Source organism: Aspergillus aculeatus (assembly GCF_001890905.1).
Source record: "Aspergillus aculeatus ATCC 16872 unplaced genomic scaffold ASPACscaffold_23, whole genome shotgun sequence".
NCBI classification, from domain to species: Eukaryota; Fungi; Ascomycota; class Eurotiomycetes; order Eurotiales; family Aspergillaceae; genus Aspergillus; species Aspergillus aculeatus.
This window is the reverse complement of record NW_017962998.1, coordinates 163,764-184,427: the sequence shown is the minus strand read 5'-3', so window position 1 is coordinate 184,427 and position 20,664 is coordinate 163,764. Positions and strand designations below refer to the sequence as shown.

General features: G+C 51.0%; 8 protein-coding genes across 8 annotated transcripts; 3 read left to right on the top strand and 5 right to left on the bottom strand.

The window, feature by feature from the left end:
• Nucleotides 1-14: 14 nt before the first annotated feature.
• ASPACDRAFT_82364 (uncharacterized protein) lies at nt 15-1,665 on the bottom strand. The gene is made up of 8 exons (XM_020206076.1): nt 1,548-1,665; nt 1,427-1,496; nt 1,396-1,399; nt 1,173-1,290; nt 1,019-1,118; nt 819-969; nt 510-766; nt 15-458 (listed from the first exon to the last, which is right to left on the bottom strand). Exons 1-8 carry the CDS (start codon nt 1,628-1,630, stop codon nt 234-236), a joined length of 1,008 nt encoding a protein of 335 aa, XP_020051232.1. The 5' UTR covers nt 1,631-1,665; the 3' UTR covers nt 15-233.
• A 1,140-nt stretch (nt 1,666-2,805) lies between these two features.
• ASPACDRAFT_1860579 (uncharacterized protein) lies at nt 2,806-3,610 on the bottom strand. Its single transcript, XM_020197750.1, has 2 exons — nt 3,212-3,610; nt 2,806-3,132 (listed from the first exon to the last, which is right to left on the bottom strand). The coding sequence occupies exons 1-2, from the start codon at nt 3,480-3,482 to the stop codon at nt 3,104-3,106; spliced, it is 300 nt and encodes a 99-aa protein (XP_020051231.1). The 5' UTR covers nt 3,483-3,610; the 3' UTR covers nt 2,806-3,103.
• Nucleotides 3,611-3,782: 172 nt separating this feature from the next.
• ASPACDRAFT_127818 (putative chromatin structure remodeling complex protein RSC3) lies at nt 3,783-6,192 on the top strand. The gene is made up of 4 exons (XM_020197067.1): nt 3,783-4,836; nt 4,892-5,309; nt 5,362-5,626; nt 5,682-6,192. Exons 1-4 carry the CDS (start codon nt 3,870-3,872, stop codon nt 6,051-6,053), a joined length of 2,022 nt encoding a protein of 673 aa, XP_020051230.1. The 5' UTR covers nt 3,783-3,869; the 3' UTR covers nt 6,054-6,192.
• A 192-nt stretch (nt 6,193-6,384) lies between these two features.
• On the bottom strand, nt 6,385-7,641 carry ASPACDRAFT_127817 (Mpv17/PMP22 family protein). The gene is made up of 5 exons (XM_020197066.1): nt 7,478-7,641; nt 7,365-7,419; nt 7,181-7,286; nt 6,796-7,101; nt 6,385-6,688 (listed from the first exon to the last, which is right to left on the bottom strand). Exons 1-5 carry the CDS (start codon nt 7,486-7,488, stop codon nt 6,621-6,623), a joined length of 546 nt encoding a protein of 181 aa, XP_020051229.1. The 5' UTR covers nt 7,489-7,641; the 3' UTR covers nt 6,385-6,620.
• Nucleotides 7,642-8,850: 1,209 nt separating this feature from the next.
• On the top strand, nt 8,851-10,329 carry ASPACDRAFT_55516 (glycoside hydrolase family 76 protein; the record flags this gene model as incomplete). The annotated part of the gene is made up of 4 exons (XM_020203007.1): nt 8,851-8,950; nt 9,006-9,714; nt 9,768-10,225; nt 10,274-10,329. 4 exons carry the CDS (start codon nt 8,851-8,853, stop codon nt 10,327-10,329), a joined length of 1,323 nt encoding a protein of 440 aa, XP_020051228.1.
• Nucleotides 10,330-10,930: 601 nt separating this feature from the next.
• On the bottom strand, nt 10,931-15,646 carry ASPACDRAFT_48336 (NACHT domain-containing protein; the record flags this gene model as incomplete). Its single annotated transcript, XM_020202108.1, has 2 exons — nt 10,931-11,898; nt 13,354-15,646. The coding sequence occupies 2 exons, from the start codon at nt 15,644-15,646 to the stop codon at nt 10,931-10,933; spliced, it is 3,261 nt and encodes a 1,086-aa protein (XP_020051227.1).
• Nucleotides 15,647-17,273: 1,627 nt separating this feature from the next.
• On the top strand, nt 17,274-18,281 carry ASPACDRAFT_82358 (glutathione S-transferase family protein). Its single transcript, XM_020206075.1, has 2 exons — nt 17,274-17,664; nt 17,731-18,281. The coding sequence occupies exons 1-2, from the start codon at nt 17,311-17,313 to the stop codon at nt 18,055-18,057; spliced, it is 681 nt and encodes a 226-aa protein (XP_020051226.1). The 5' UTR covers nt 17,274-17,310; the 3' UTR covers nt 18,058-18,281.
• A 395-nt stretch (nt 18,282-18,676) lies between these two features.
• Nucleotides 18,677-20,146, bottom strand: ASPACDRAFT_82357 (phytanoyl-CoA dioxygenase family protein). Its single transcript, XM_020206074.1, has 4 exons — nt 19,829-20,146; nt 19,686-19,774; nt 19,163-19,630; nt 18,677-19,107 (listed from the first exon to the last, which is right to left on the bottom strand). Exons 1-4 carry the CDS (start codon nt 20,007-20,009, stop codon nt 18,973-18,975), a joined length of 873 nt encoding a protein of 290 aa, XP_020051225.1. The 5' UTR covers nt 20,010-20,146; the 3' UTR covers nt 18,677-18,972.
• Nucleotides 20,147-20,664: the final 518 nt, after the last annotated feature.

The window sequence follows — 20,664 nt, the reverse complement described above, 5'->3', positions numbered from 1 at the left end:
TTAGTGACACAGTTGATTGTTGGATTGGCATCGTTCTATCGTATCATTACACCATTATGTACATCACCCGGTCTGCACGTCTATACACGATTATTTCTATCTTGGTGATCGGTCCCTGTGGGGTATGATCCTCTTCTCTTCCCAGTCCTTCACGAGCTCTCCCAACGGCGCAGTGGCATATTCCAGCACTGTCGGCACCGTCGGCACCGTCGTCAACGTCAAACTCTGTTGACCTACGGGCGAGCTCCTCCAACAACGTTGTAGCGAATCTGGGCCAACAACGAAATAACGCCGTCCTTTCCGAGCTTGTAATAGATGAGTCCACCCAGAGCGATCGCGTAGCCGAAGAACTGGAGGGGCGTGACGGGATCGCGGAAGATGACCATCGATGCCACGACGAGCAGGATATCCTTGAGAACGCCGGAGAGAGTGAGGACGAGAGCAGAAGTTTTGCCGATCTAGAGGATCACATTAGCCAGGTTCTCCACCCTACGTTCATCTCGACATACCAGGAAAACGACAGCAACATTAAGTCCAAAAGCAACAGCGGCATTCAAGAAAAGAGTGCCAACTCCAAGGTTATAGATGTCGGACATGTGCATGGTCGGCAGTTCCACGACCGCAGTGATGACACCGTTCATGATCGCGCAAGCGGGCGCGAAGTAGTAGAGCGAAACCAAGGGGTCCATCTTGAATTCGGCGGAGCTGAGAAGGCGCTGAACCATGACCAAGCGAACAGATTCGAAGATGGTGGCGAAGAATTGGCCTGCGAAAAGATGAACACGCAATTCATGTCATGAGAACATAAGAGCACATACAGATGAAGCCAATCATGGTGAACTTGATCTCGCCGATCGAGGCGATGATAACACCGATGACGATGAAAGAGATGTTTCCGAGCAAGCTCAGACGCACAGGCGCAATGCCCATAGCCCAGGTCGCGAGGAGAGTCGCAACGGAGTTAGTGGCCTGGTACAATTAGCATCCCTGCCCAGTTGAGTGGTTTCAATGCGATTACCTTGAGCATCTGAATGAAGGAAACACTGAGGTACAGGTAGGCCAGGTTGCCGCAGATCAGACTCAACGAGAAGAAAGCGCCGATGGGCACGATAGCGCGCCTAAAGACATTCCCAATTAGCGACTGTGTATAATTCAATGCAAGTGAGACGAACATGTAAACGCGCGAGGTCATGGGCACGTTATGACGTGAGTCGAGCAAGGTCGTGAACCGCGCCATCAGGCGGGTCATAATGGTAGCGAAGACCAAGTGCCATGTCGTCAGAAACAAGGCTGTAGCAACATATTGTCAGTTCTACAGGCAATAGGCAACGGTGTCTAGACACGGATCGACGTACGGAAACCTGGTGAAAAAAGATCGCGATTAGCATGATCACCCGAAATCATCAAAGCACACGCCGCAATACTCACTGAATCCAGCAGTGTGCAAAATCCACTTGTTGAAGATAATGACACCCGAGCTGAGCGCAATCCACGTTCTAGCGGTGTATTAGTCTGAGTTCGAGTCGTAGAGAGCCAGTCAACCGTACGCGATGTAGAAGGCCGGGTGCAACGCCGCTTTCGCGGGCTCCGCGGGGGTGTTGACCGTAGGCAATGGTGATTTCGAAGACATGACGGGAGACGGTGGGAGGATAGTCGAGGGAACGAGAACCGGAGGCGTCCAAGAGGAAGAAGAGAACCGAAGGCCGATTCAGCAGAAGACCGTGCTGCTGGATAAGGAGAAGAAGACGAAAAAGACGGACAGCGGAGAGGGGGTGAAGCAAGATAAAAACAAAAAAGTGACGAAGGAGGGAGAGAGAAAAAAGTGGAGCCGCCGACCGATCGGCCAGCCGGTCGGTCCCTGGCAGTCTGTGGCAGGCTGTGGCAGGCTGGCAGCTCAAAACGACACGCGGCCCTGCGGTTCCAGCCGCGCCCCTCCACGTAATCGCCTCCATCGCATCAGAAACCTGACCGATGGCGTTGAGCCTTTCTCCGGTTGGCTCGTGCAATGGTACTGCTTATCCAATGGATTGCTCAAGATGAGGGTCCAGGACTCCAGCCATTCCACCCTCTGTGCGTTTCATCCTCCAAAGCCCCTCCTCCAGGGTCTGCGCTAACCTCCGCGAAAATGAGGCTTATCGATACTTATCGATAGACAGCCTTAGAAGTAAGGCCTGGCCCTGCGTCATGTCTGTGAAAGACCCTTCTACTTTCTACCTGTTACACCGCGTTGAAACTCCCGTTTCTCTGAAACAAATGTCGAGCTGAACCACCGCGCCGGGTGGAACGGTTGTCCAACCGGCAGCCATGAAAATTCTGCTTGTTACAGCTCTGCGGAGATTCATCAGATCCCCACATACCACCTTCATCCAGCCGCGAAGTCAGAGACAGTCAAGCTTTACTTTATCCACGGGTCATCCTTGGCAGGAGCCTGCAGCTTGGCATCTTTGCATCACTCGAAAGAAGTGGTGGAATAGTCCGCTCACCGTTTCTTTAACAACACAACACACAGTCTAACAAGTAGCGTCAGTCCGTCCCAGCATGGAATGCGCTGGTAGGACAGAATCTCTGAAGTTTGAGTGGGACAAAACGTCTAACAAGCTCTCTCCCCCTTGCGACGGCCCGGAGTCCGGGTCGCAACTCGTTCGAGAACCGCAGGCAGTGATCATGGGCAGCCGACTTGAAAATCTCTAGGCGCCCACGTTTCACCAACGCTAACCAAAGATTCTGGAAACAGAATGTTCCTGAGGATGATAGTGCATTCTTATTCGAAGACTAGACCAGAAAGTACCATACTCAGAACACTTCAAAGAATGCTCTTGCCCGTTTGAGTTCCTCGAACGCTTACGTATGTTGCTTCGGGCAGCCAGAGAAATAAATCTTGCTATTATCTATACTGTGCGTTCTGCCGCCGATTTGGTGGCATATGACGCATTATGATAGTATCCCAACTAAAGGACTCCAATTCACAGCCCACTTCAGTCCCCGGAAAACAAACCCAGAGTACTCTCGAACTCCAAGTCATTACCATACATTTTGATCGGTCATCTCTCGTGAAAAGCGCTATAACGTGCAGACAAAGGTGCGCATCGGTGAAATTGCGGTATCAATGACGGGTCGCCATTCCTCGCATCACTGTCTTGAGATTAGCATGTTGACAAACTGCGAGGTCTTCGCATAGAGATGATCATTCGATCGTACAGGTGGTACATACTGTATCGCACTGAATCGAAATCAATCTCTTCGTGATCTCGACTGTTGCCTTTGCTTGAGGGCTGTTCGTCTTTCCGGGGAGCTAGGGTCGTAGCATCGCTGAGTATCGAAGCAGAATCGTCTTGCGCATGTTCCTTGGAGGGCGCGTAGCCTTTGGATTGTTTCGAGTCCGCATTGTTCTTGGAATATTTGGAGTCTTCGGAGCCATTGCCATTCTTGGGAGCATTCGAGCGGATAGCCCGGTACATGCTGTTGAATGGGTTGGAAGGCATTGCTGCGAGGAGGGTGGATGCGGTTGACGCGGTTGATGGAATCACTTTGAAGATTGAGATGCAGTTGGAAGAACTGGCTTGTCTGTAGCTGCTGCTTTACTTTTCACATTGCTGATTCCTGACACTTATATAACCTTCATGGTGGTGAGGGAATTGTATAGTCCACTCCGTATAGTTTTGTTACTGCCTGGCCGGTGTCGGCCCTCGGAGTAGACGCACGGGCCATCGGACCAGCCCTGAGCGTTCCTGTCATTTTCTCCGCGAGCTTATCTTCCCTTCCAGACCCTCTCCCTCTCCCTCTCTCCACCCACTGTCGGACCTCGACTCCAGGTTTGACTCATCTCGACTCACGCGGAGTCGAACTTTTGTTTAACCTTTAATCAAACCATGTCTGCGCCTCGTCGCAACGGCCAACTGTCGTCATGCGAGCCTTGCCGGAAATCCAAGCTCCGATGCGATCATTCGACGCCGACCTGCAAACGCTGCGAGCGCCGTGGAAAATCGGACCTCTGTGTTTACCATCCCGCCCCACTGACCAAACCGCGCCAGTCTGGCCAGATCCTCAAGGCAACACAGAAAAGCACCAATCCCCAACCCCTCCTGTGTGCAAAGACAATTTCCGTCACCAATCTTGGGAGCTCCGCGTCCGTCAGCCTGCTAGGAGCCGCACAGTTTCCCAATATTTCGAAACGTCATCTGTCAGGCAGCGGTTTTCTGGGACCGACCAGTTACTCGGGCAGTGTGTTCAGCAATGAGGTTGAGCTGGAGCTGGGGATTCGTGCTTCGCTCTCCCAGGCAGACACACCACTTGACCCTCAGCGGGTGAATCAAGGAGCTCAAGTACTCTCGTTGCTCGAGCATCTCGACTTGTACGAGAAATTGATAGAAAATCGCAACAAGATAATACCAGGATGGATCTTTGGCCCCCCATTATTAAGGCCACTAATTGCACGACTGAGGGCTTCCTACCGTAACGCGACCGCAGGATCAGACAATAAGTACGCACGGCTCATGGATCTTTCCCGAGTTCTGTTCAAGAACTCGGCTACTCCAATTGAGACCCAATCCTCGATGTCCTTAAATGACTACCTCTCTCAGTTCACGCTCCGATGGGACATGGTCGGTCTTGTCTTTGCACAGGCAGGCTCGGCAACCTTCCAAGTCCTGCAACAGGAACTCGATACCATATTCAAAGAATACCCCGGAACAACGAAAGAAGGATTATGCCAGATGACTGTCCAAGCAACCGAGGCTTGCCTGCAATTTTGTAATTATCTAGGTATCATTAGCGACCCACTGTCCTGGACCATGATCCAACACATGATCTTCCTCTCTTCTTTGCATGGAAGTTGCGGTAAGCCACGATTGATCTCAGTGTCTGCCAGCTCACGGGTATTGATGTCTTCCAGATCACCGGACATGGCAGATGCTTGGAGATCTCACCACCACAGTCTTTGCACTAGGCATTCACCAGCCTGCTGCAGAAGGTGACACCCCTTTTTTTCTGGGAGAGATCCGAAAGAGGGCTATGGTCGCGGCTTATGCACTGGATAAGGACCTTGCGACTTGCCTAGGCCGACCGCCTCGAATATGCTGGCGCTATTGCAATATCCAGTTTCCCCTGGATATCGATTATGATGAACTCGTAGCAAAGCCTTCGACTAGAGAGGCGGCGCTTCAGCACCTCGATGTAGCAGGCTGGAACAAGGACGGACGACTGGACAAAGGGGCACGAGCTAGAGGCGTTCTGATTGCCAGCCTCTTGCGCGAGAGTGTTCTGGAAGTGTCTTTAAGCCACGAGCTAGACGGCTTAGAAGAGAGGGTCTTGTACGTTTCTTCCTGAGCTCTGCCAGAATACCCACTAATCCAACGCCAACAGAGACGTCTGCCGCAGGTCCGACGAGTACCGCTTAGGTATGCCGGAGCATCTGCAATGGACAGACAACAAGGAAGATCTGTCACTCGCATCCCTGCATCTAGAGTTCTTGTATCAGCAATTTTTACTTTTTCAAACATTGTTCAAGCGTATAGGCAAGGGACTTGACCTGCTCATCCGCACGTCGTCGGAGATCATCACACTGCTGCTCAAGATGATATCCATACAATCACGGCAAGGGCTCGTTCCTCCGTACGTGAAATGGGATGTAAGTTGGTACCCCAAGCAAATGTTTCTTCGTGGCTAACGTACACTACTCGAAGTTGTGCTATATCGGCCTACCCGCCGCCGGTGTCTTGTCGATCGAATTGCTCCGACGCTCTCAGACTCAGCCGCTCACTTTGCTGACATCGCCTTTACCACCGTTTCCCCGGTCGGAGATAATTCAGAAACTGTCCGTGTTCATTGCACAATTCAACACATTTGTCCCTCAAAATGAGGGCGACTACGAAATCAGTAATCGGGGCCAGAAGGTCATCTCGCAGGCGCTGGACCGCGTGCTGTCGGGTGTATCCAGCGTCTCTCCTTCGGAAGCAGTAGTCTCTGATGGAGCCACCATAGGCGACGACATAGAATTCATGGCTTTTTTAGAGAATTTCGACTGGGAGCAGGAGGTCCGGTTGGCTTTTGGGTAGAAGATACGGCACCCTCGCAGGAGAAGGGTTTGAGCGAGACCACCATTAAAGTGATTTGCAGTTTGAGTACATGGCGTGGGTTTCTAACGATAATGACGAGCTCTACATATGACATTTAACGAATGAACATATCCACCAATCAACTTTCGGTCGTTATAGATCTCGATCGCAAACAAAATTCCTAATCGGGCGGTACGCGGTTCAGCCTAAATAGGAAGATTTCCGACACCGATTGGCTAAGCTCTAACAGGAAAGCTGCCGCCAACCCCGGGCCCCACGATGACCGAATCCCGTCTACATGGGGTACGTCATGGAAGAATTTCTCGAAATAGTCTCAATGCCCTTGTCCGGATGGCATTGCGCATAATCAGAATAACGCGTAGCTGGAAATCCAGAGTATAATACATTGTCGCTCCAGTGAACCAAACCAGTGTCAGAACCAAGCCCTCAAATCTATGCCATCTATACAATAAAGCCACACAAACCACCACAGCACTTGTACATAAACCCAACCCACTGCGAGTCCCCCAGCCCCAAACCACTTAAACCCAGCACTTTACAAATCAATCAAGCCCCAATAGGCTGCTCCTCCCCGCGAGGGGCGTTATTAATCAAACTCATAAAACAATTCCACCCTACCACCAAAAGTCAGCAAACTTCCTTACTCACTTCATCCTATCCCAACTTCCAACCCTCAATCGTTACCCCCCCCCCAACCAAGAAATAAAAAAGGGAAACATACCAACATTAACCACATTCACCACCAAAACCCGAAATGGCAGGGGCACCAGAAACAAATTAACCGCCTGCACAGCGGGCCACACCGTCCAGTTCGCGCGCAGCGCGTCCCAGTAGCTTCGCTGCAGCTTCACCGCCGGACTTTTCCCCTCGAGGAGCGACATGCTGCTCAGGAACACGCCAATCATCGTCGGCGCGAAGAGGAGCTGGTCCGCGCCAACGCGGGCGACGAGCGTCGTGCCTGCTGAGCGGAAGGCTACGCGGGCTTGCAGGAGTTGGTACCATTTTGTGGCCACGGGACCGAAGACGGCTTTTTTTTGTTAGTTGGGGATCTGGATGGTTTGAGGGGAGGATATGGGGTGAGACTGAGGTTAAGGGGTGTGGCTCACCTCCACCATACAGCGCCATCCGGCTGCTGCGCATTACATCATATTCGGCGAGGGGACGCTTTTCGATGGCGGTTTGCGCGAGGCCGTCGCCCAGGGCGAAGAGGGCCTGCAGTTGGTTTAGCTTTGCGGAATTGCTGGGGGTTGAAGGGCAGAGGGGTAGAGGGATTAGGAACAGGTTGCGTACGGCTGTGGTTAGACCCTGCGTTAGGTAGGGTCGTTGGATGAGACTTCTTTGGTACCTAGATTGTGCGTCTTAGTTTCGGTGCTGGTGGTTGGGATCGTGGTGGGCGCGCTTACCAGGCGAACATTGTGGCGGTTGTGTCAATGGGTATCAACAAGGTGCAGATAAGGATACTTGGTGGAGGAGATATGATGGAGTGAGTTACAATTGAAGAGATTGTTTTTCTTAAGAAGGTGGAATGTTGGTCGGTCTGTAAGTCGGCTCAGTCTGGTTGTGGCGGATAGCCCAAACAAGAAATCGGCCCGCTGTGACGCAATGGGATGAGTTCATCTTCTTCCCGCCGGTAATGCGGTAATGCGATCGTCGCGTGTGGCTGGATCTTGATTACAGAGATAACCTTATCTTCATCTGAGTGGGCAAGCGGGATGATGGAGTCTTGTCTAAATCTCTTGTGTTGATGCGTACTACCCCTCTCCCAATGGGATAGTTATGCAGTCTTGGCATTCCATCGGGTACTTTCCATCGAGCATCTTCCGGTGTTGAAGAATAGTATGTCTATGACGTCTTTCGATGATTGACGATTATGCTATTTTATGCTTCAAAGATGATAGATGCATAGCTTCGCTAGCTGGGTCATAACTAGAGAGGCATGGAGCACGAGATAGAGATAGAGGTCCAAGGGAGATACTTGAACCAAAATCGTAGTCGGAGTAGTTCTCACGCCCTGATTAATTCCCAATCAAATTTACTGTCAGACCAAGCCCGTGACCATCAATGATAGAACCTCGTTCTTCAACACTCGACCGCCATAATAATCGCCAGAACTGACGAGACTGAAAAGAGGGGCGACAAGAGAGACATGCATCCTAGTCCATCTTGGCAATTGGTTAGCCAGACAAAACCAAAGTCCGATCTGGTAAGCATGAACGAGGTGCCCAATCCGCCGCTTACTACCTGCAACATTGGGGCCGAGATAATCGACATGCCCCCAGTGAGGCAGAGAAGACTCAAACAACCACAAATCACAAGGTCTCCACAGTATACTCCAGTTCTCGGCAATTGGCACCGCCGGGCCCAAGCCTCCGAAGCTCACCCCCTGACGGCCCGCAGCGGGGGTCAATAGTTCGGAACCCTAAAAGGGGTCCGAATTTGGCGCCAACACAACAACCGAAATTAGATCCTTCCCAGCAATCCAATGGCAGCGTCAATTTGGCCTCTAGCCCCAGAAGCAGGACCCTAGCCTTTTCCTCTTCTGGTCGGTCCCTGATCTGTTCATCCCCACCTAGACGAACTGTTGTGCACCCGTTTAGGAAATTAGGCAGTGAAGACGAGCTTTCCGCCTATGGCTCGGTCACAATTGACACACGCTAAGGCGGGTGTCTTCCGCCGCTTGGCTCGTGGATAAATTTAAGATCTCTGGTTCACCCCGGATGATTCGGTTCTTGTCATTCTTCCGCCACAAGCAAGTTCTCTCGCGGTGACTGTGAATATGGCGAGAACTACCTTCCAGAATTTCCTGAAAGCGGCTTATGCTGCTACTCTTGTTGCGGGCACCGTGTCTGCCATCGGATTGGACATCAATAATAAAAGTATAGTATCCGTCCACTCCACATTTGCCTCCCGCTGATCCACTCTTACTCGCAGAGTCCATCAAAGATGCAGCCGCCACCGCCGCGTTCAACACCATGCAGCACTACAACGGCAACAAGACCGGAGGAATTCCAGGTGTCATCCCCAGCCTCTGGGCAGAGGGCGGCATTCTCTTCAACCTCATGATCCAGTACTGGTACTTCACCGGCGACGCCTCCAACAACGCCGCCGTCACCCAGGGCATGTACTGGCAGATCGGCGACAACGACTACATGCCGTCGAACTGGAGCTCGCAGATAGGCAATGACGACCAGATGGCCTGGGGCCTTGCCGCAATGACAGCCGCAGAGTTGGACTATCCCGAGGACGTTAATCAGCCGTCGTGGTTGACTCTGGCTGAAGGCGTCTTCAACACCCAAGTCGCGCGTTGGGATACCAGCAACTGCGGGGGCGGACTGCGCTGGCAGATCTGGCCGTTTAACTCCGCATACACCCTCAAGAATGCTATCAGTAACGGTGGTCTCTTCCAGCTTTCTGCGCGGCTGGCTCGGTACACCCATAACCAGACGTTTGCGGACTGGGCGGAGAAGATCTGGGACTGGAGTGCCAGCGTGCCTCTCTTAAACAACAAAACATGGAGTATCGCCGACAGCACCGACGTGGATAATGGTTGCACGACACAGGGAAACAACCAGTGGACGGCCAATTACGGGCCGTACATCAGCGGTGCAGCCTATATGTACAACTTCGTAAGTCATTGCAAGCCAGCTTAGAATATGAAGCAACTAACGAGACGAAGACCAACGGCCAAACCAGCAAATGGAAGTCCGGCCTCGACGGCTTGCTCAACGTCTCGTTGGGAACCTTCTTCCCCGAGAAGTACGGCGGTCTGATCCTGTCGGAAATCCTTTGTGAGCCCACACAGGTTTGCAACTCATTCGAAGACACGTACAAGGGGAATTTTGTCTCGGATTTGACGCTGGCAAGCCTCGTCGCTCCGTACATCTCGTCCGAGGTGTCTTCGCGTCTGCAGGCGTCGGCCGTCGGAGCGGCGAAGCAATGCACGGGTGGCAACAACCAGACGCTCTGCGGTCGTCGCTGGGATTCGGACGAATGGGACGGGACTGATGGGAGAGAGGAACAGCTCAGTGCAACCAGCATCTTTTTCGCGAATCTGGCTGGCTTCACTGAGAAGGGCGTTGCCACTGCTGCCGCGGCTGCTAATCATACGACCGGGTCTGCCGGCACGAATAGGACTTCCACGAACGGCACTAGTGTCCATGTGGCGTTGAATGGATCTGGCAAATTATCCCAACGACAAGTCAGTGTTGTGACTGCTGGCGTTCTGGCCGGTTTGGCATCGCTCTTTGTCTTTTGATTTTGTCAATGAGCTGTATAAGACAGTCTTGGTCTGAAGAAGTACATATGCGTAAATAGTGGATTTGCGATGCGATAGCTGTGAATAGTGCGGACAAATAACGTGACACCGATACCTTCTTCCCTGTCTATTTGACTCACTCTGTCCAATCCCGATAATGACCGTACTTGTAACTCGTTCTTGACCCACGAGAGCTATACCCTGCCGAGATAGCGCGACGCATGTAAGACTAGGAATGGCAAAGCCCGTGTCGTTATCGCGCGTCCATACAACAGCTTATGGCGAAGTTTGTGAAGCATGCGCAGTCTGCTGAAAGACTATACCTATGTATTCAACCGTCCACGGTGTACTTTTCGATCGAGTCATATAGCCATCTAAAAGTGAAACCCAAGCCAGGGTCGCAGAGAAAGCCTCTCTCTACCAAGCTCCTTCGATATTCTGCGGTTTGAACTTGGATTTGTCTGATATGCGTTCAATGCACGGCAAATGCCTTATCTCAATGAATGCCGTCAGGAAGTTTGACTACCAGAATGAATAGGACTGTCCAATTGTTAGTCCTCGGTCTACGAGTCTAAATCACTATCTGAGCGAAGATCGATATCTAGGCCGCTTGGAATTTGCTCGCCTGCCGAACCGACCCACTCAGTACCCGAGCTCGAGCAGCCTTCGCTGCGTTCATGACAGTCTCCCGCTGTAGAGGGGTTGACAAATGGACGCTGAAAGCACGCTCAGGAGTGGTAAGCTGAAGTTCCTCTCCATGAAGAACACAAGAAATGTCGGAGTACAGGCTTTCCTTCATCCAAATATCGAACAGCATCTCCCAACGCTCGCAATCGAGATTCGGCAGCACCGCGCTGAATTCATCATGCGCCCGAATCACACTCTCCACATGAGATGCCGTGGACCGTGTGAGAACGGATATCACGGCTTGCACGAGCCCTGGGGTAAGATGCCTTTGTGCTCTAAGACAATTAACAGCGCTACGCACTTTCGCGAAACCTCGCCAAGACTTGGAAGTCTGACTCACGATCTGACTCACGACCTCGAGAATATCTTCCGGCAGTTCCGGGTCCTTACACAGGGCCTTCAGCGCAAGGGTCGTCGTGTCTTCGTGTTTCAAATCCGGGTCGGGCAACAGAGCCGAGATGGCGACCGTGGCGAACTTTGGCAGCCGGGACTGTGCGACAAATACCTTACACGCTAGCCGTTGAAGCTTCTGATCCGAATGACCCAGGAAAGAGACCAAAGATTTCAGAATGTCGTCACTCAGGTTATGATCGTTTTGAAGCATGCCTTGCACGAGGACAATTCTAATATCATCAGTGTGGCTACAGATCTCGGGCAAGGCTTCGAAAACTCCATCTGGGAATTTGGAGTGTTTGGAATATACCCCGAGAATATGAAGCACAAGATCTCGTTTCTCCGACTCTGCATGTTCGAGCATAGACACGAAAGAGCGCACTCGAGACTCAGGAAGCTTTTGACGGCCGATGACTTCAGCTGCCGCAAGCCTAACATTCCAAGAGTTCCCGTCATCCAGGAATGGAACGGCAGTTTCCACGATGTCCGCTGGGCGGGCACAGTGTTTGCTCCATACTTCCATTGTTCTTATCTTCACTATAGCGTCCTTATCATTTTCCATTCGAAACGCCAGAGTGTTCAAAATATCGGTGGGCAAAGATTCTTCTGACTGCAAGGCATCTACAGAAAGCTTTCGAACTTCTGCATCGTCGTCATTCAGGGCACTGTGTAATGTACCAAGAACAGATGACCTGTCAGAGAGCGCGGAGCAAGCTCGGATGACCGCAAGCCTCACCTGTAGATCACTATCATGCCGAAGAGCCAGAACACGCGGGATGATATCTATGTTTGTAGATAGATACCTCCCGAGTGTTGTCACAGCAAACCCCCTCAACGGTGGTTCTCGCGCCTCCAGCAATGATACAAGCTTCGTTATATTTGTTTTAGCTAGCCTGAACTGCCATCGTATGATATCAACCAACCCTGGCACTGGAGTCTGTTTTGCCTCGATCCTGGCTAACAATGTATTAATAAATTCTTCCGGCACCCTCGTCATGCGCCCCGGGAAGATGTAACCAGGATCTCCTGTCTCCCACTGCTTTGGATTCTCAAGCATCTCTTGGAGGGGTTCCTGCCAGAATCTGTTATGCGCAAGGAGGGCAATAAAAGCACCTCGCTTCAATGTATTATTCTCGCTGGTGTGAACAATATCTTTCATCTTCTGTAGGAGTGCTGGTGAGACCCAGGCGCGGCTTGATATGGCGTGGAGAGTCCTGATTCTGAGTTCCTCATCTGATTTGTCCAGAATGCGCCCCAGTAAGTGCTCTGGGAACTCCATTTCATCACTCAATGGGAATGAGTGAAGGCCAATCCATCCCACTAAAGTAGCCAGTAGCTCCTCGATGCTATGTTGCAATTGCCGCAGAGCACTGTACCCAGGAGGAAGCAGGATCTCATTGAAACAATACATCAGGATACGAGGGTGTGCAAGTTTAAGTAAGTCCTTTGGCTCACTATCCAGCACTTGCATGAACGTGGTTAGCCTTTCTTGATTCTTGCTTCCATGAAGAAGTCCTGCTACAAACCGCCACATGACATTGTAGCGACTGTTATACTTCTCGCGGTGTATAAACTGTTTCGCATCCAGATGATGATACTCGGTCGAGTTCAGTTCGAGACATATAAGCGGTGTATCAGTCACCCAGCAGTGCACGAAGTAATGAGCAGCAAAGTACTCCTGGAAGGTCAAATGAATGAAGTGATAAGTCTGGCATTGGTGAGTCTCCGCGGAATGAGAGCTCCGGAGAAATGATACTTCATTGAGTAGATTATCTGATTTACCTTCCAAGCCAGGCAATGCTGTATATGTTGTTATTCGATGTTGATGTGTGAATTCAACAATGTTGTTGTATAAGCCAGTGAGAGCAAGCTTCTGAATTAGCTCGATGTGGTCATGCATAGCTTGTTCAACTTGAGACCGTACGTAGATATTATCAGCCTCACTCTCGCTCAGCTTTCCCAAGAGAACCATGTCTTTTTTCCATAGTCTGACTTCGATGGCCTTGTATAAGGCAGTCATGGTTCTGATGTTTTGCGAGAGAAGCCTCTCGTTCCAAGCAAAGCATAACGCATCTAGTTGAATCGGAATCTGAAGAAGACTTTTCATCAACCAGTGGCTGTTGATGAAATGCTTGATCTCCCTTGCAGATTTTTCATCCTTGCCAATGCAGCCCACAATCTGGTCGACGTATGCTTCTATCTGCTCGGAGCGAAAGCCAGTCGTCTCAAGCTCGAGATCAAAGTCCTGAATCGATTTATCAAATCCTGCATGCGGCCTGGACGTAATGATGACATTCGGGTAGTTGAGAAGACCCAACATCGGTTGACACTTGACAAGGTCTCCACTGGGAGTCTTCGCGCCAACGATCTCATCGAAGCCGTCCAGCAACAGAAGAGTCTTGTTGTCTGTTTGATAATATATTGTTTCCAGAAGAGCAGAGATGAAATGGACTTTCTCGCGATGATTCGACCAAACCTCATGGCAAAGAAACTGATCTAGAGTAGGCTTGTCTTTTAGCTTCCGCAAGGGTATCCAAAGCACGCGTTCAAACTTCCACCGGGGAAAGTTGGCATTGATGAAGTCGTGAACGATCTTTTTGCACAAGGTTGTCTTTCCCACTCCAGCACGACCTCTAATAAGAATACGTCTCGGAGCTCCTGACTTGTTGGCGGGAGAACCAACATGGCTTCTTAGCTTGCGGACATCAAAAAGTTCTTGTAATTCGAGTGCTTTCCCCTCGCCCGGTGCTTCAACCCTTAGACGCCTCTGGAGGGATAGTTCGAAGACTTCCTGGTTTTGTCGGTTTAGGGAAGGTACGACAATTCCTAGGTTAATGTAGCAATTTTCGATGTCTAGAGTGTCGTTTGAGAGACGTAGTATCTTAAGCCGGTTCTGTTGCAAATAATATTCCATCAACGCGGCATCGGCATAGAACCTTTGCGCCTCCTTGCACTCGTGCCACGCATCTTCCAACAAACTACCACCGATGGCTGCTGTCGTACTCGGGTCGAAAGGTTTCCTCACTTGCGGTTCGCACCATGTTTCCTTTAGAAAGGATAACCGAAAGGATTTCCGGGCTCTTGGCAAGCAGTGTTTTTTCCATCCTTTCTGATCAAATGTCTCTGAAATCAGGTAGATCCACTGCCGAACACGCGAGTTCTTTGCTTTTGTTTCCTGCAAGGATTTTGAGTCGAATGTTGCGTTGACAACCTGGACGATCCGATCCTTTTCCTGTTGACCTCCCAACAAGAAGCCTTGTTCAAGTTGGGCATACAATCCGCACCAGAACTGCCAGCTATCCCCACACGGGACCTTAGGTAATATGTGTTCAAGGGTGTCAAATGATATGCCGCCAGCGAAAATAAGCATACTAGTATACCGAAGTATGCCATACCAGAGCCTTTGATGCGGAAGTCTTCGGATGTTCTCAACAAACACTTCATCCATCTCCTTTCTAGCTTCAAATAGTTCTATGCCCCCGTCATAGACTTTTTTCAAGAATTCCAAAAGTTCCAACAAGTCTGGCCCCGTGTCCAGTAGCTTGTCTGGATTCAAGGTTGAGACAGCCCCGGCAGTTTTCGCAGCCACTGCAATGACCCTTCCGCTGTTGCTCCAGAAGATATCCCAGGGACTTTGATTGTCCGAAATACCTTTAAGCGCTTCGTACGCGTAGGCTGCCGCTTGAGCCACGCGTGGCTCATCATGACGCTTCAAATCCGCAAGTAGCTTGAGAAGTGGGTCTCGTAGGGTGTCCTTGTCAATCTCTGACGCTTTGATATCTACCGCGACGTCGAGCAAGACGCCGAGCGTATAGCACAGAAGGTATTGAGCTTCTAATGCATTCTCGCGGATTTTGTAGTCTAGCCTCTCACGCAATGCATTGACTGCCGCACAAAGCCCATCGCGCGAGTAACCTTCCGAATTATTGCGAAGGAGGAAGACGAAGCTAGGGAGAAGCTCCCCGTCAAGTGCGTTACCCTTTTCGGCGTTGTCCACGATCGACCGCGAGAAGACTTGTGCCAAGTGGTGGTATTGACTCTGAGTCGTGGCTCGTGACAGACGTGACGCTTCAACATAGTAACTGGGACGGCTCTTGTCACGAAATCGGCCGACCATTTGCGAGATCAAAGCACGCAGCGCCGACTTTTCTTTCTCGTCGCATGCGGAATCGCCTAGCCGAGAAGTGATCTCGTCCACCGTTATGGGTCTCGAAGGACAGTGCAACGCAGTCGCCATGCTTAATGTAACCTTCACGGGCTTTTCTTCGTTCACGAGAGATTAGGAGGCATAGAAGAGGGGCCTTTCGGAAAAAATAGGTAGGCTGCTTAGCGGCTGGAGCGAGGCTGTGCGCTGAGGCTTAGCAACGTGCAGCGACCCCTGCTAGTTGGCTGAAACGCCCACGAATCAGCATAATCGATTGACTAATTTTTCTGATGCGTAGGTAACTTATATTATCTTTAGTCTTGGTCTTTTATTCAATTTCTAGGTGTTTGTGCCAGTACAGCCGAGCCTGTCCAGCCACAATACCGCTATTTGTTCCATGGCAAACTCTAGGATTTGGAGAGCTAGATATCTATCAAGCTCCATAGCAAAAGGTTGCGAATGGAAAAGCCCCTCCCCGCCGCTGATTGGTCTCATCAAATAATCATAGCATATTTCGCAGGCCGTCAGAGGGTGTAAACTCCGCCAGCAGTCATGCAAGTGCTTCGTAGCGCACTTTTGGGGCTTGGCTTTCTGCGCCCGCTTCTCGGAGAATGAGAGCACGATCCGCGTGGCTTCTCGTTTGGCGTAGTGGAGGGCCATCCATCCTTGAAATCCGGCTCTGTTGACGTTTGCGGTGTAGGAAATGAGGGACTGGATTGACCGTAGCGACAGGCAAGATGGAGGGTTGTCCAGTCATGGGAGGTTGCTGCGTCGATCTTAGCACCGGAGTAGAGTAGAAGAGAAACGGCTTGAAGGTTTCCACGGTGAGCTGCGATATGCAGGGCGGTTTCGCCAGTGTCGTTGCGGTGGTTGACTGGGGCACCGCAACAGAGGAGTCTATGAAGAAGAGCTGTGTGGAGGAGTGTGGTTGCGGCTCGATGAAGGTTATAGTGATGCCTTCGTGAATCTCGCGGATGAGGTGTTCATCGATCTAGGGCGCTGTGATGATGGAGAGCTGGTAACAGACGAGACGGAGGGAGAGGAGATCTGTTTTGCTGAGCACCAAGTGCAATCCAGTAAATACCTATGAAGATAACAGTTCCAAGCAAACCGGGAGAACAAGGTAGATTTTCTCGAGCGGTAAGTTGCTAAGGGAGGCCATGGCAAGTACTAGGTAGTATCTGTTTTGCAACTTCGTCGAATACTCACATCTTGATTGGATCTGCCTAGGCTGTATTGTAGTCACTAAAGCTTGCCCGTTCGATTGATCCGACCACGCGCCAGCTAACAGACTGCAATGACTTCTTAAGCTCTAGTCATTAAGTTCAGACGGAGAATGTATAGAAGGATGAAGACTATACATGTGGATACCTGCAAGAAACCAAGTTACTAACAAGAAGCAGCACTAGCGTCAAGGCAACACCCCTTAGGCAACACCCAAGGCATACCCCCGTCTAGCCTTAGGCGACCACCAACAAATGCACACTGCCCTCCAACAAAAGACATTCTAGTACATCCTGACTTCAAAGCTCAGAGAAGGCTACCTAGTAACCACTTCAACCCGCCGCTAAGATCTCTTCGCTCGTTTCATCTCCCAAGCGAACAGAGACTATGCGATCCTTCGATCCTTCTCGGCATCTGCGGACTTTAGGCGCCCGACTATAAGACGCCCAACAACCCAGCAACAAAGACGACAGTAAGCTTACTTCTTCCACCTCTCCGCAACACAACGCACACTTCACAACGCACACTTCACGATGACATCCAGCCAAGCCCCCGAAATCACTCTGTACCGTGGCTTCCCCTGGCCTGGAAAATACACCTGGTCCCCCTTCGTCACGAAGCTCGAAGCTCGTCTGCGCTTTGCGGGGATCTCGTATCGCACGGACGCCGGGTCACCGCTCGGCAGTCCGCGGGGTAAGATTCCGTACGTCGATCTCACGGACCGGACGACGGGCGCAAAGACTACCATCTCGGACTCAGCTCTGATCACTCGAGGATTCATTGAGGATGGTGTGATCACTGACCTTAATCGCGATCTCGGTGCGGAGAAGAAGGTGCTGGATGCTGGGGTGAAGGCTCTGTTGGAGGACCGGTTGTATTTCTATCTGGTACACTTCCGCTTTTCTTCCATCACGGATTGCCTACGGGTTTCGATAAACTGATTCAGGCAACAGAACCACGAGAAATGGATCGAGAACTACTACGAGATGCGAAAACACGCCCTGAGCGCGCTGCCGTACCCGGCCAAGGTGGCAGTGGGATACTACATCTACCGGAGGCAGAGGGAAATGCTGTACAACCAGGGCACCCTTCGGTTCACATTGGAGGAGTTGAAAGGATTCAAGGAGGAAGTGTGGACCAGTATAAGCGAGCTGCTGGTGTCCCGCAAGGCCCAGAAGCAGGGTGATGGGCCGTTCTGGGTGCTGGGTGGCGAGGAGCCGACCGAGGCCGATGCGGTTCTATTTGGGTTTCTGGCGGCGTCTTTGGTTTGCTCTGCGTAAGTCTTCTTAAACTCTGGCTTTATATTGACTCTAACGTGTTGTTTCCAGCTGTCCGGAAACTCGGGCGATCTTGAAAAGCTTGCCTGTGCTGGTGGAATATGCACGCCGCATTCATGACCGCTATTTTCCGGATTACGCTTGCTGGGAGTGACTGCTTATTTGACGATGTTTATGACCCATGCTATTTTGCTTATAGTATATCTATGCAGCTTAATTTAAGTACTACCACATCATCTTTCAGATTTATTCCTGGCGTGAAAGTGCTTGGACTCGGGGCGAGAAAGTATATGCATGCACGGCGAAGAGGATGACCCGAGAGACGTTGGTGAATGAGGAGGTGCTCAGTAGGTCTAATCTCACAGCCAGGGCTTATACGGTGGGCGTGGTTATAGAGAGGAATCTTTGGGTGATGGAAGGACTTCAAGTCCGGCAGCCATGCTCCATGGAAGAGGGACTTCTTCTTACTAGCATGACCGGAATTATTACCCTCCCTGCGGAATTTCGCCGGTTATTGTGTTCAGTTAGTGCTTGCCAAAGCTGAGAACTTCTGCTCAATGCTGTCATCTCCCGAACTTGTCAATCATCTCAGGGCTCTCATCTCCTACCTTGGTACGTATTTCAACTGTATCTTCTCCACGCCTAATGCTCGCCAAAGTCTACAGTATCATAATCTGGCTCACTACTGATTGACATGATAAACTGAAATTCCGTGTCTCCCTTATATCGGGCGCAATACAGCTGATCGAGTGTTCCGAGCACACTCAAGCGCCAGGCGCAGGATCGCCTCTCATAACCAGGCTAGGTTCACATAAGCCACATTAGCATGCCTAGCTATCCCACCAATCGCCCAGATATAACTGACAAGTCTGGTTCTCTTACGGGGCTATCATAATGTACTTGAAGCGGTGCAGGTCATCACAACAAGGCTTCGGGAGAGACCAGATCGACCCATCCCAGGTTCGGCTCGGATTGCTTCCAACCCAACCGCTGTTGCACCAACTTTGAGTATGTCCGCACATCCTCAATCGGATACGAAAGGTACGATATTTCCTGTTGAATTCGAGTTCAGTCACTCAATCGTGGAGCATAGCACTTTTCAACCTACCTCCTGACGATAAATCCCGCTGCACATGAACATAATGTGCATCATTCGTCCCCCTGAAGACTCGAAGAACTCCCCACCTCCATGGTAGAGACTGCCCAGCATGATCATAGCTTCGCCGGCCTGTAGCTCAGCATCGACGAGACCCATATCACCATTGGGGCCGAAGTCCGGCTTCTCATCGCCCCAAAGGTGGCTACCCGGGACCACACGTGTGGCTCCATTCGCACGACGAGTATCGCACCCGGGGACAAACAAGCCGAGAAGTATGTCGCGGTTCGCTTGGTACGCATCAACACGAGCATGTCTGGCATGATGGTTCTTGTCGTCGCGATGAAGCTTCTGCGCTTTCGCCCCTGGTCGGATTTCCATTGTGATGGCGATCGAAAGAAGCGGGTGGGTGGTGTTGGTAGACGGCTCGTCGCCGTACCAGTTGGTCGTGGTGATCGCGAGGAACTCTTCAGCTAGGCCCTGCCAATATTTTAGGACAAGTTCGTTTCTTCTGGCGTGGCAGGATCTGTCTTACCTGGTACAACGGATCGGAGAAGAATTTCTCGCGCACGGTCTTGCTGCGTCCGATAAGACGTGTACAAGTGCGAGTCCCGCCATTGAGGGCTGTTGTCTGTCAGGCTATCTAGCTGATGACAATCTCTGGTGCGATCGGCTCACCACCCAGCTTGCTCCGTTGTTGTTCTTTCTCCAGCCATGGTTGAACTTCCTGTCTTGCTTCCTCTAACGCTTTCAATGTGGTGAAGCCCTGGACTACCACACACCCATCTCGTTTTAGGGCATCAATGAAGTCCTCCCTAGGTGCAGAGTAAGGTAGTCGTTGAATGATAGGCTTGGTCATTCTCGCAGTGAATGTGGTTCGGAATTGGTCACGCGGAGAACAACACGAACAGAGTAGAAGTTTCCAGAAGAAAGCGTGTTGCGAAACATCTCAAAATCAATTTGAGAGGGCCTAGAAGTCAATAATGTTTGAGATACAAGGTTCGTTAGAGCGACTGAAGGCGGGGAGATGCTTATCTCGAACCAATTGTTGTTGTGGTTGTGATAACCAAAGTGGGAGGAGATGGAAGGCTCCAGGCTGGAGAAGTGGGGGTCGATCACTGGATGACTGACCTCCGACAACCCCACGTTTCTTTCCTTTTCCACACTTGCAACTTTCTACCTTCTGCTCAATCTACTCTCAATCTCCCTCAACCTACCCCAATCTAATTTTAATCATGGAACATCCGCTTCAACAAACCTTCTCCTCCTCAATGCTTCTTAGCTGTGCCCGTGTCCGTGTCGGGGTCCAAATGTGTGTTGCCTGTGTCCACGAAAGCTAAGCTCCAGACAAGCAAGCGCTTGAATTACGGTGCTTCTTCGCCCTCGCTTCAACTATTTTAGTACACACTGCACATTTGCTTACATTTCCATCGTTTCAAAGTAGCGCCTCAAAAGCTAAGCCCGCATGAAAGCTCGTGTCAAAGCTCGCGAACCCTCATCTAAGGGCGACTTGC